The sequence below is a fragment of the Eublepharis macularius genome, chromosome 8 (assembly GCF_028583425.1).
Source record: "Eublepharis macularius isolate TG4126 chromosome 8, MPM_Emac_v1.0, whole genome shotgun sequence".
In the NCBI taxonomy this organism is placed as follows: Eukaryota; Metazoa; Chordata; class Lepidosauria; order Squamata; family Eublepharidae; genus Eublepharis; species Eublepharis macularius.
Window position 1 is genome coordinate 65,748,800 of NC_072797.1, and position 13,550 is coordinate 65,762,349.

At 51.4% G+C, this 13,550-nt stretch overlaps 1 protein-coding gene across 4 annotated transcripts in view; it reads right to left on the reverse strand.

The window, feature by feature from the left end:
- FBXL17 (F-box and leucine rich repeat protein 17) overlaps positions 1–13,550 on the reverse strand; it is a 351,634-nt gene that overhangs the window by 282,645 nt on the left and 55,439 nt on the right. For 3 of the 4 annotated variants that reach the window (XM_054986928.1, XM_054986930.1, XM_054986931.1), the window contains exon 5: positions 74–181. The exons of the other annotated variant lie outside the window; for it this stretch is intronic. In XM_054986928.1, the coding sequence (XP_054842903.1) occupies positions 74–181 (108 nt within the window). The remainder of the gene's footprint in view (positions 1–73; positions 182–13,550) is intronic. 4 annotated transcript variants of the gene reach the window in all.

The following is a 13,550-nucleotide window of genomic DNA, read 5'->3' on the forward strand; positions in this document are numbered from 1 at the left end:
TGAACTACACCTGAGGCAAAGTAAGACTCTCCCGACAGGAACTGTCAACAGGAAACCTTATTACTGTACTTACATTGGTAAGGTGTATGACTCCTTTAGATGTAACAGAACAGCCCATAAACCCAACATACTGCAACTGAGGACAGTGTTCAGCAAATGCTTTAACAGAGTGATCTGTCACCTGTATAAGAAAGAAAGCAGCTGTTGAAAGTGACACTGAATACTCTGTTCACAATGAAGACTAGCAGACATCTTAGCAGTAGTGGTAACATGCAAGTTCAATACTTCTTTTTATCTTAACAGAATGAGAGAAAAATTGAAGTGTGCCTAAAAGTTCTGCGGGTAAAAAACAGAAAGATTAAAAAAATGCTGCTTCTTCTGTAAATGACAAAGGAAGTACCAAGTGATGAGAACAAAAATTCAGAATGTAAGAACTGAATGTATCTTGAGGAGTAAAAAAACAGCCACGCTTTTTTAAATTGAAGTTTAAATAACAAATAAAACTATAATCAAAATAACAAAATAAAGCTATAACCATAACCAGATGATGCATTCCTCTTCAGTACTTTGAGTGTTTAGAAAGCTTATTTTCATTAGGTTTTTTGTTTTATTGTGTTGTATTTTTTAATTCAGAGCATTCTCATAGCAAGATATGTTTTACTTCAAAACTACAATGAAATTTCTCTATCAAGTAGAATAATTAGCATATTTTATACTGAATATATAAACGTGCTTCTGCACGTAGACATCACAACAAACTGCAATTAAACCTGAAAGAGGCATGAACATTGTTTAATTCATTTATCTTTTATAAACAGCTGTAAATACTTAAATCAGGGATCAACAAATCCATGGTGACTTAAAAATACCTCATGACACCCCTTTGCAGTCCTTTCTCTCCACCCCAATCCAGCAGTGGTGTTCCTGCACCTTCAACAGTAACATAATAACTCTCCTCAACAGCCAATCTGCTCCTTGCCCAGGAGTTTCTTTTATTAGGGATAAAGTTTTTCTACACTTATTGTCTTGTTGCTTTAAACAGATAAGTTTGCATGCATTTTTAATCTTTCCCTGTTCTACAATCTCAGCCCAAATGCATTGTTTTGTCTTACTAGGAATCTTCACTGTTAGATTCAAAAGTTATCATTGTAAGGTTCAGAATGCTTTCCTTAATGTTGTAACCAAAGAGACTCCATTTTAATTCTTTTAGTATTCTGAGTGCTTCATTCACAGGTGCCAAGACGTTCCCTAGCAGCTATCTCACAGAAGAGGAATGTTTTGACTACAGCTTTGCCAGCCTTGGGAAACTTTCACTTTCTCAGCTTCAAGCGGATTGTTTTGAGAACTATGGGGGGAGGTTGGGCCTGCTGGGGTTTGATACTCTGTACCTTGTTCTGTGCCTATCGTTCGTAACAATACACGTGTACCAGTCCAGATATTGCATCTGGGCCAGTGGACTATAATGGTTGCTCTTTTCAGTAAATCTTTTGAAAACAACGGACTCTTGTCTGATTGCAGAAGGTAGTCTGGACACAACTATTATTTAGCTACAGATCTGACAATCATATCTTGGCTGCTTGCGGAATGACTGGATTTTTAATCATATTGTAATCTGTGTTCAGTCCTAGTGAGAAAAGCAGACTATAAATATAAATAGTATTAGTATCTGTTCCTGAATATTATCTTGAATAATAATGTTCATACTACACTCTTTGAGTAAAATGTTGTCTTAAAATATGCTTCACTGCAAGGGGGGGGGGGAATTCCCTGGATTTTTTCAATGTCCCCCCAAATTTTCTGATTTTTCTGTGCATTTTTCCCAGGATTTCATATTTCTACCTTTCCACTTCTTGAAGACAGTAAGCAGGCTACCTTATCTGTTTTACTTCCCCAAACATACAGTAAAGGTTTTATTCACAGTAAAATAGTCCTTAAAGTACAGTAGCTTGTTAGACTTGCTTTGGTTGGTGCCAATAAAAACATGCACATATAAATACAGTTCAGGTTAAAATATTCACACAGTATAAATAAAAACTAGTGAGGTTTGCAGTAGCTGAGATTTTAATTATGCCTACTATAAGAGTTCAATTGAAGTCCACACAATCTGGTTGATCAAGGAAGATTCAGTACTTGCTCGTAATGTTTAAGGGCCCCATGAGATATATTTTGCCACAATTCCTGTTGTCCTCTTTTCAGACAAGAGCAAAAGGTAGTCCACTGAGCAGGCTGGAATGGTAGCCATTAGCTGAAGTAACATATTAATTCTTTGTTCAGCATACAAAAAGCATGTAATAGATACTACAACCCAAGCAGCACATGGGCACAGCCTCTGCTCACAGAGAGTTCCCTTGAATCTTCCCATTAGTTTTGCTAAGGGGATTGTGTTAAAACAGACTAGGAGAACCGTCTATGATAAGCAGGAACTGTAAAATAGACTAAAGATTTATTATAAGCAAAAGGAAATGAAGGCACAAAGCCTAGGTATAGAGGTGAGCAAATCAAGCTTGGCGATTTTCTTGTCTATATTCCAGCTTAATGAGCTGGAGTAGGAGTCTGATTGAAGTCAGTTCAACATAGCTAGAAGAGCATTTGACAGAATAAGAGGCAACCTGAACTTAATTGTTGAGGTTCATACTACGGTTGAAATTTGCTTCATACCTTAACGCGGTGAGGCGGTTTGAGTGTGTCAGTGAAGTTGAGAGCAACACCGCCAGGAGCACAGGCTTGGTCAAGAGTCTAAACTTCTGGAAGAGTCACTCAAGGCGGAATGGTCAAGACTAAGATGTATCCACCCCCTTCAAGGATCAACAGTCACATCAGCAGAAAAGAACTGAATGTTCCAATGGTGATGGGAGTGGAAGAATCCTTGAAGGTTAGCTACTGGGTAGCAGCAGTAGTGGAAGGTGACACTGGCGGAGGATCTCTCACAGACAACGGCAGTGTCACTTCAACTAACCCTGGTTAGTACTGCGAAGCGGAAGTAGGCAATGGTAAACCACTTCTGCTAATCTCTAACCTTGAAAACCCTATGATGAGATAGTGATAATATTAGTACAAATTAAAGCAGCAGCACATAAAATACATTTGATTACAGCAGAGAGAAAAATTCCACGATCCAACATGAGCTTTACCCTCAAAAAGCAGGCTTGCTTCTAACATAACACCAAATATGGTTTGGCATTACATGAGTGAGCCTAGGCCTTGCACAATCCCTCCTCCCTTAAAGTACAGCAATTGTTTCCCTTCCTTTTTGAGGCAAACTAGCAAGAGATAGACTATATGCCTGATGATCCACATGCACCAATTAATTTAACTTAGGAAGCTATACTTTCCACTTCACAGTCTGATGCAGCTGAAAGCCAATGGAATAATTTCTCAAATAAAAATGAGCTTTATTCAGGTCCATACTTTTGAGACTGTACAGTGTACTGTACTTCTTCCTGCCCCTGATTTCTTTCATCTGGTTTTAAAAGACCCCTCCAAGCCCCCTCGTCCTCCTGTGTCAGATAAGCACTTTATACATGGTTCAATGATATAATGCTTCTGCTTGATAAATACCTAGAATACAGAGGTACAAACTTTGGGACGCCAGAATTGTGTATTTGTTCTCTCTCTCTCTCTCTTTCTCTCTCATATGTTTAGAGTATTAACCATGAACTGGCTACAACATACATGTAGAATGTCTCTCTGAATTTATTTACTTACATATTTCATACCCCGCCTTTCTCCCCAATGTGGTCCTGTCCGGGGATGAGCCTCCCCTCCCTCCTCGCCGCCGCCCCCCCCCCCGCCTCCAGGGGCCCCACAACTCACCTAGCCGGGGCAGGCGTGGTGGCGGACGGCCGCGGCCGCGGCCGCCGGCCCGGCGGCCGCGCAAAGCGCTGTCGCGGCGCCGCGGAGGAGGCGGCGGCGGCAGCAACCCGGGCGGGAGGAAGCGACCCGGGGGAAGCAAACCGGCAGGCTGGGCGGCCGCCGGAGCGGACGCCTCCAGGGCAGACGGCCCCAATGCGGTGGCGGCGACGACGGCAGAGGCGAGGCGGCGCAGCCGCGAGGCCCGCGCTTGCGAGGCCGAGCCTTGCCCGGGGCCGCGAGGCAGCGAGGGGGTGGGAACCGGCCCCGGCGTCGGCAGGCGATAGGCCGGCCCGCCCGCCCACCAGGGAGACGGGGGAAGGGCGCCCAATGGCAGCTGGGAGGCGGGAGAAAGGAGCACCAGGCTTCCCACCCCGGAAAGGCTGGAGGCAGGTGTTGCTGCCGGCATTGGGACAGATAATGAGCCTCACCTGGGGCGCTGGCGATTGGGGAGCGGGGCGGGGCTGCCCCTAGCGAGGGAGGGGATAAAAGGGGTCAGAGGCTCCCTGGCTGAGGAGGAGAAACAGGGAGGCTGTCCTGAGGGAAGGACCATCCCTGGGCCCAGAGGCTGTGCTTACCTGTTGCCAGACACGGTTTAACAGCCCTGGGACCATCTGAGGCCAATCAAAAGGGAAGCTGAGACCCCTGGAACCAGCAGACAGGCCGCCTGCCCGGCCTAGGTAGCAGCGGGACAACCCCCCGGACCCGCCGGCTGCGCTGACCGCACCCCCGCCACAACGGACCTGACGGACGCGGCGCCCCCTGCTGACGGAGAAACTCACAACGTGGTGGAGAATGAAGGCCTTCGACCGCTAGTGAAGCGCCTCCCCTACCTACCCACGCCTGCGGGGTGGGCCAGCAGCCGGTCTTTCCTCCGTCCGCCAACGTTTCCGGGACCCACCACCACACCGCCTACACCCCCGACAGCTATGGACCAGGGAGGAGGAGGCGGAGGGGCAGCGCCTGCCAACCCCAGCGGCTCGTTTGACTTTGCCCAGTTCGGGCAGTGGATGGCCGAGCAACAGGGGCGCCTGTTGCGCGACATAACCTCGCAGCAGACGGAGCAGCAGGGGCGGATTCTGCAAGACATCGTGGCCCAACAGCGCGACGCCCAGGCAGCCCTCCTCCGGGATGTCTGCCGCACCTTAAGGGACGCCCAAGGCGGCGCCGGAGCCCCAGCTGGCCCGGGGGGCCCCCACAGGGCCGCCCCGTTCCAACTCACCAAGCTGGGGCCAGAGGATGATGTGGACGCGTTCCTGCCCAGTGGCCCCCCGCCCAGTGGGCCTTCATTCTCGGACCCTACCTGACCGGGGAAGCGCAGGCCGCGCTCAAGGCCCTCCCAAAGGAGGAGGCGGCCGACTACGCGAGGCTGAAAGAGGCCATTCTGGACCGCTACGCCATCACCCCCGACACGTACCGCCAGAGGTTCCGGGCCCTGAGCTATAACAAGGGTGATCGGCCGCGGGGGTTCGTAACCACCCTCCGGGACCTCGCCTACCGATGGCTCAAGCCAGAGACGCCGGGCGAAAAGGCCATCACGGATCAGGTCGTCCTGGAGCAGCTCCTGAACGTTCTGCCAGCCAAGGCACGATACTGGGTGGCCTGTAGCAAGCCGGCCGATCTCAAGGAGGCCACGGCCCTGCTGGAAAACTTCATGGCGGCTGAGCCAAGGGAGCCCAACAAGGACGGAGCTACACCAGGGCGCGACGGCCGACCCACCGGGAGGGCCCGGGTAGGGCCCCGTGGACCCCTGGGGCTGATTCCGCTGCCCTCCCCCCCACCGGGGCCAAACCTAGCAGCAGCGGAATCCCGCCCCGCTGGCCGCGACCACCACCACCCAACGTGAAGGCCCCCGGCGGCCCGGCCCCTGCCAGCACTGCCGACCGAGGGCCCTGCTTTCGCTGCGGACAGCGGGGCCACCTGATGAGGGACTGCCCCCTAATGGAGTGCGATGCAGGGTGGGAGGAAGCCCTACCACTGGCCACCCGCGCGGTCCGGCCCCCGCCCCTACTGGTCATCGTTGAAATTGCGGGCCGGCGGCTGTCGGCACTCCTAGATAACGGCAGTTCCGTCTCAATGATACGGACCAGGCTCTTGCCCGAGGGCCTGCCCGTCGTGCGGCGCACGTCCGTCGCGTGCCTCCACGGACACGCAGAAGAGTACCCGGTGGTGACAGTTCCGGTGCGCTACCAAGGACAGGAGTGGGAGTTGGAGCTCGCCCGAGTGCCCGCGCTCCCCTACCCGGTACTGCTGGGCCGAGATGCGCCAGGCCTGGAGGTGCGGTTGCAGACCTCGCCAGCGGAGGCCCTCCCCGCCACCACTGACCCCGAGCCCCGTGCCGGGACCTCGGCATCGCCTGATGATCCCTCGCCACCCTCCTGGGGTGCCGATCCCGCCTTCCGGGAGGCCCAGGCGACTGATGTTACCCTCGAGTCCCTCCGGGACGCCGTGGCGGTAAGTGAGGGGTGCATCCGGGACGGGCGGAGGGCTGGCCGCTACCCCCGAATTGTCAAGGAAATGGGCCTCTGGTACAGGCTGACTGCCAGTCGGGGGGTTGAGACCCGGCAGTTGCTGGTCCCGCAGGCCTTCCGGGCCTCCGTCCTCTCCTACGCCCACGACCACGCCTGGGCCGGCCATCAGGGGGCCAATAATACGTTGGCCCGCGTCCTGGCCCACTTCTTCTGGCCGTCCGTGGCTGCTGACGTCAAGGCCTTCTGCCGCTCCTGCCCAGTGTGCCAGCGAGCATCCACCCGACCGGCCCCCAAAGCCCCACTGATGCCCCTGCCGCTCGTACAGACCCCCTTCGACCGCCTGGCCATGGACTTCGTGGGACCACTGCCACGTACGGCCCGCGGCTGCCGGTTCCTACTGGTCTTGGTTGACTACGCCACCCGCTATCCCGAGGCGATTCCCCTGCGGTCCATGCAGGCGGCCGGCGTCGCTAGAGCACTGATGCGGTTCTTCACCCACGTGGGGTTGCCCCGGGAAATCCTCACCGACTGTGGGACACCCTTCACGGCCTCCTTGACACGACAGCTCTGCTCAACCCTAGGCATCCGCCAGATCTTTACGTCCATCTATCACCCGCAGACCGACGGCCTGGTGGAGCGCCTCAACCAGACCATCAAAGCCATGTTGCGGAAGCTGGCACGGGACAAGCCAAACCAATGGGATCTTCTGGTCGATCCCCTCCTCTTCGCCCTACGGGAAACCCCTCAGGCATCCACCGGCTACGCCCCCTTCGAGCTGTTGTACGGCCGGCGGCCACGAGGCATCTTGGGGGTGGTCGAGGAGCAATGGGCGACCCCCCGAGACGACCCCGCAACAGCGGCGCCGGACTACGTGCGGGAGTTGAAGGAACGCCTCCAGCTCGCCCGGGAGACGGCTCAGCGCAATCTGGCTGAGGCCCAGGAGGCCCAAAAAGAGCGCTATGACAAGGGAGCCCGGCTACGCACCTTCCAGGAAGGCGACAAGGTCCTGGTCAACCGGCGAGTCTTTGGCCCGCAACAAGCCGGGGACCCCTGGAGGGGCCCCTTTACAATCACCCGGGTGCTGGGCCCTCTGACATATCTGGTCCAGTGGGGCCCCTCGCGGCGACAAGCCAAGAGGCTGCACGTCAACGACATCAAGGCGTGGCGGGAGCGGGAGCCGCAGGCGTGTCAACTCGCCGCCGACCCCCTGGAGCCCGCCGATGGAAACCTGCCCTGGACCCCCCGGGGGGGCCCCCCGGAGGCCCCCACGCTAGACCCGGCGCTCCTCCCGGAACAGCGTGAGCAGGTGGAACAGTTGCTGAGGGACTTCCCCCACAGCTTCTCACGGATCCCGGGATGCACCACGACGGTGACCCATGCCATACCTACCCCGCCGGGGCGGGTGGTCCGGGCACCCTGGCGGCCCTTGCCCCGGAAGCAGTGGGATGAAGTGGACCGCGAGGTAGCTGACACGCTCCAGCTCGGGGTTATCGAGCCCTCCCGCAGCCCATGGAGGAGCCCTGTGGTGCTAGTGCCGAAGCCCGACGGATCCGTCCGCTTCTGCATTGACTTCCGGGAGGTCAACCGCATCGCGCAGTTTGACGCCTACCCCATGCCGCGGGCGGAAACCCTCATCGACCAACTGGGCACCGCCCGATATCTGACAGCCCTGGATCTGACGAAGGGCTATTGGCAAGTGCCCATGGCGGAAGGTGACAAGGAGAAGACAGCCTTCGCCACGCCCCAGGGGCTGTTCCAATTTCGCATGATGCCCTTCGGGCTACACGGGGCGGCCGCCACCTTCCAGCGGCTGGTAGACACGGCATTAGCCCAGTGTCAGGGGTTTACCGCCGCCTACATCGACGATATTCTCGTCTTCAGCCCCGACTGGCCCTCCCACATGCAACACCTTCGCCGGGTTCTGCAAGCCCTGGACGCTGCCGGCCTACGGGCAAACCCGCAGAAGAGCCGGGTGGGCTTCCAGGAGGTCAAATACCTGGGATTTATAGTTGGCTGCGGCGTGCTGAGGCCAGTCCCCGAGAAGGTGGCCACGCTGGAGGACTGTCCCCGTCCGACCACCAAGAAGCAGCTCCGACGCTTCCTGGGATTGGTCGGATATTACAGCAAGTTCATCCCGAACTTCGCATCCCGGGCCAGCCCCCTGACAATCTCCTCCGGAAAGGACTGCCTACCAAGCTCCCCTGGACGGCAACGGCCGATGAGGCCTTCCGGGCGCTCCGGGGGGCCCTGTCCAACGCCCCGGTCCTCCACAATCCCAACTTCAATGAGCCTTTCGTCGTCCACACTGATGCCTCGGACACGGGGCTCGGAGCCATGCTCTCTCAGGAAATCGACGGGGTGGAGCGGCCAGTCCTCTTCCTAAGTCGCAAGTTGCAGAAGGCCGAGCGGCAGTATGCCACGGTGGAGAAGGAGGCCTTGGCCGTCAAGTGGGCGGTGGGGGCCCTCCAGTATTACCTCACCAATAACCCCTTCACCCTGGTTACGGACCATGCCCCCCTCTTGTGGATGGCGCGGATGAAGGACCACAATGCCCGCATACTTAGATGGTATATGTCGCTCTTACCTTTCAGTTTTGTGACGAGACACCGACCAGGGCACCTGCACCGGAACGCCGACTTCCTGTCAAGAATGCACGAGGAAGACCCACCTGCATCTGGGAGCGAAAGGGGGAGGGCGTGTCTGGGGATGAGCCTCCCCTCCCTCCTCGCCGCCGCCCCCCCGCCTCCAGGGGCCCCACAACTCACCTAGCCGGGGCAGGCGCGGCGGCGGACGGGCGCGGCCGCGGCCGCCGGCCCGGCGGCCGGGCGAAGCGCTGTCGCGGCGCCGCGGAGGAGGCGGCGGCGGCAGCAACCCGGGCGGGAGGAAGCGACCCGGGGGAAGCAAACCGGCAGGCTGGGCGGCCGCCGGAGCGGACGCCTCCAGGGCAGACGGCCCCAATGCGGTGGCGGCGACAACGGCAGAGGCGAGGCAGCGCAGCCGCGAGGCCCGCGCTTGCGAGGCCGAGCCTCGCCCGGGGCCGCGAGGCAGCGAGGGGGTGGGAACCGGCCCCGGCGTCGGCAGGCGATAGGCCGGCCCGCCCGCCCACCAGGGAGACGGGGGAAGGGTGCCCAATGGCAGCTGGGAGGCGGGAGGAAGGAGCACCAGGCTTCCCACCCCGGAAAGGCTGGAGGCAGGTGTTGCTGCCGGCATTGGGACAGATAATGAGCCTCACCTGGGGCGCTGGCGATTGGGGAGCGGGGCGGGGCTGCCCCTAGCGAGGGAGGGGATAAAAGGGGTCAGAGGCTCCCTGGCCGAGGAGGAGAAACAGGGAGGCTGTCCTGAGGGAAGGACCATCCCTGGGCCCAGAGGCTGTGCTTACCTGTTGCCAGACACGGTTTAACAGCCCTGGGACCATCTGAGGCCAATCAAAAGGGAAGCTGAGACCCCTGGAGCCAGCAGACAGGCCGCCTGCCCGGCCTAGGTAGCAGCGGGACAACCCCCCGGACCCGCCGGCTGCGCTGACCGCACCCCCGCCACAACGGACCCGACGGACGCGGCGCCCCCTGCTGACGGAGAAACTCACAGGTCCTAAATCATCTTACAATATTATTCCCTTCTACATTTTATCCTCACAACAATCCTATGAGGTAGGTAGGCTGAGTGTGCATGACTTGCTGACAGTGACCCAGCAAGCTTCCACAGCAAAGTGAGGATTTGAATCTGGTTTTCGTAGATCCTAGTCCAAGTCTGACTACGACACCACACTAAATCTCTTTCTATTGTTTTTATTAAGAGTTTATATAATTAAAAACAAACCTAAAAACTACAATTACACATATAATAATAAAACAAACAATAACAAAAATAGCTAAACAACATACGAAAACATAATACCAAAAAAATCCAAGAAAAAAAAAACAATCTAAACTAAAAGGTTTCTGGTTTTCTCCAAAACAAATATTCACATCTTGTCAAATTTACACTCTCTAGGTAATAATTAAAAGCTCTCTTTTCTCTAATGTCAAAATCCCTTAATCCATAAATCTGCAAATCATCAAATCATTATATATTTCATATAAATAGTCTATGTAGGGTTTCCATTCATTAACAAATGAACTTATTAATTTCTTTCTAATCAGTGAAGTAAGCTTTGCCATCTTAGTTCCATTATCTTTGTCAGCCATTTCTCCATCGTGGGCAGAGTTGAATACTTCCAATTTTGAGCATATAGTAGTCTCGCTGCTGTAACCTCTTACTGAGAAAAATGTTTTTAACAATATAGCACCTATTTTAAGGTATTCAGTACATTTTATCACCACCATTCAAAAGCAACTAAAATCTGCAATCCTGTACTCAATTTATGTATTTTTCCCACGCCAGCCAGCAAAGACAGAAACTTAAAAAATTAGTTCAATCTGTAATAATGAGTCAGCTCAGTTCTCAGTCAGCACTGGAGTCTCCTTGTCAGCATTTCTTGCCATATTAACATAAAAAACCTGTGTACTTTCACAGCCTAGATACAGTATAAAGCAATAGATATTTTGGCTGCACTTTGAGAAAACTGGATTTATTTTTAAACCAACAAATTGGGCTAATGAGGACAGTAGCAGTTATAAAGGAAGACCAGTAATCTTTTACAAGATATTTGATTTTCTGGTATAAAATAAGAAAAGCACCTAACACTGAAGAACTTTGTTTGAAATCTATATATAACATTTAGCGAGCAACGTGACACCGAACTACTATCAATTTTGTTAAAACTAAAATTGTCCGTTTCAGTAATTCGTTTAGGAAGTACAACTGAAATAACCAAAGGAAATGCCATAGAACAAGTCAAGAACTTTCAATATTTAGGTATCGCCTTTTCTTATAACTCCAAATTTTCAACGCATTTATCTTCATCAGCTATTTTGGCAGAGACAAGTACAAATGCTATCCTTAGACTGTTTAGAAGGAAGGGTGCTGACTTTCTCCACATGGCCTTAAAAATCTATCAAGCAAAACTATTGGCCCAACTTCTATATGGCTCTCAGATTGGTCCCTTTGTCAACCTAAAGTCCCTTGAAATCATCCAATCTAAATTTCTTAGATCCCTATTTGGTGTACCTAAATGCATTTCCAATGTAATACTCAGGCAAGAGGCCAGTCTACCCAGAGTAGAAACAAAAGTTGGGGAACAAGCAATATCACTATGGCTAAAAATTCACTACAAGCCGAAGGGTCTAATACCCTTCCTTCTGGCCTCGGACCCCTATCCCATTTGTTCCACACAAATTCTTAATAAGATCAAACAGATCGGTTTAGTCCCAGAAGATCTCTTTCATGGAAGCCTGCAAATGGCAAGAACTTCCATTACACAGAGACTTCTTGATATTGAATTACAAAATGAAGACGCTCTGCTGCCCAAGAACTTTAAATGTCTAAAATCCAGCTCCAGTTTTACTGCTGCTCCTTACCTCTCCAATATCACTCATGAGCCTTACAGATGGGCATTCTCCAGAGCCCGATTTGAGGCACTTCCTTCTGCCATATTGCAGGGTAAATTTTCTCGTGTGCCAGTGTATGAATGCCTATGCCCATGCATGACCAACATGGTGGAATCGGTCACTCACGTTCTCTTACTCTGAGAACTATATCAAGAGGAAAAGGCTTGTCTTATACTGCCTCTCTTGTCTAAATTTAACCCCCTGCAGTCCTATCTCGACTTTAGACCAGAAATCTTGTGCAATTTCCTTTTAGAAGACACTCAGAGCTCAGTGATTTATGCCGTGGCCAGATTTTGTTCTTTAGCCAGTAGGAAACACAGGCTCCTTTTAGCTGAAAATGTGGTATAATTGCTTTTACCATTTTTTCTTTAATCTCTTTTATCTTCATTGTTTTTATTTCATCAATTCTTCTATCACTAATGCTCTGGTCTTATTGTTATGCCCTGATGTAATAACTTATTTTTTATCGTGGATTTGTTTTGTTTTACTGGCTTTTGCTGTAATAATAAATGACTGACGGGAACATAACATAGACCTCTAACAATTTTATCGCAGTTCAGTCTTTCACAGCTAGAAAGATGTATCTATCACCTGGTGAAGTAGAGTTTTGTGACCTCACAGAAATCTGGTTTCACAAATTTTAGCTGCTGCACACTGTAAGCCATTGTATTTAATTCTCCTTTCTACTCAAGCATAATTCCCCTGTCAATGTGCAGTCAGATCTCACTAATTCCCACAAGGGCTTCGAAGAAAACCAGAGATTTTTCTTCACACACAAATTTGGCAGACTGCCTTTGTTAAACAGATCAGGTATATTTTAGGAACTTATAAGTGAAGACCTGCAGGCAAGTTTTTAGGTTTTTAAAAAATATTCAATGTACGCATTGCCCATTCTTTCATATATATCCACATCAGACTCATACTGTATTCTCATGAGGCACACACTCCATTTGACCAACATTCACGCATTTAATCTTTTTACGCAAAAACATCCTCCACCACATACCCCCTTCCCCGTACCCTGTATCACTCATGTGCTCCATTAATACAACTATATACAGACAGATGTCTTCAGAATCTTAAAAAGGATTCAGGTACGCTGACCCATCTAATACCTTTTTTCAGATTATGACATCTGATAATCAGTGGTAAATGGCTCTGAACCAGAAGGCCCTATCTGGCTATCATGGACAACTATAGACCTATTGTCTATTCCCCACATACTTCATCAGTGAGTTCCACAAGTCAAGTACCTGTTGCATAAAGGGTGTTTTCTTTTGCCTATTGTCATAGGATGGCCCTAAATTCTAGTAACCACTTTCGCTATACCTTGCATAATTTCATACAGTTGAATCATATCAGCCCTCAGTCACCTTTTTTCTAAACTAAACACCACAGATGCTTCACCCTTGCCTCATGTGGCAAGTTTTCCAACCCCATGACCATTTTAGTTACCTTTTCTGTACTTTTTCCAATATTAATTTTTGAGATGCAGAAACCAGAACTGTATACAATATTCTAAATGTGGCTATACCAGAGAGTTGTGTAAGGGCATTAATATACCTGCAGTTTTATTCTCAGTACACTTCCTAGCATGGAATTTGTATTTTGTTTTCATTCACATTTTCAGTAAGCTGTCTTCTACCACCAGATCTTTTCCTTGACCTATCATTGTCATCAGTATACACCTGAAATTATTATTTTTTTGTCTCAAGATGAATTAAACTGAATTCTGCCATCTAGT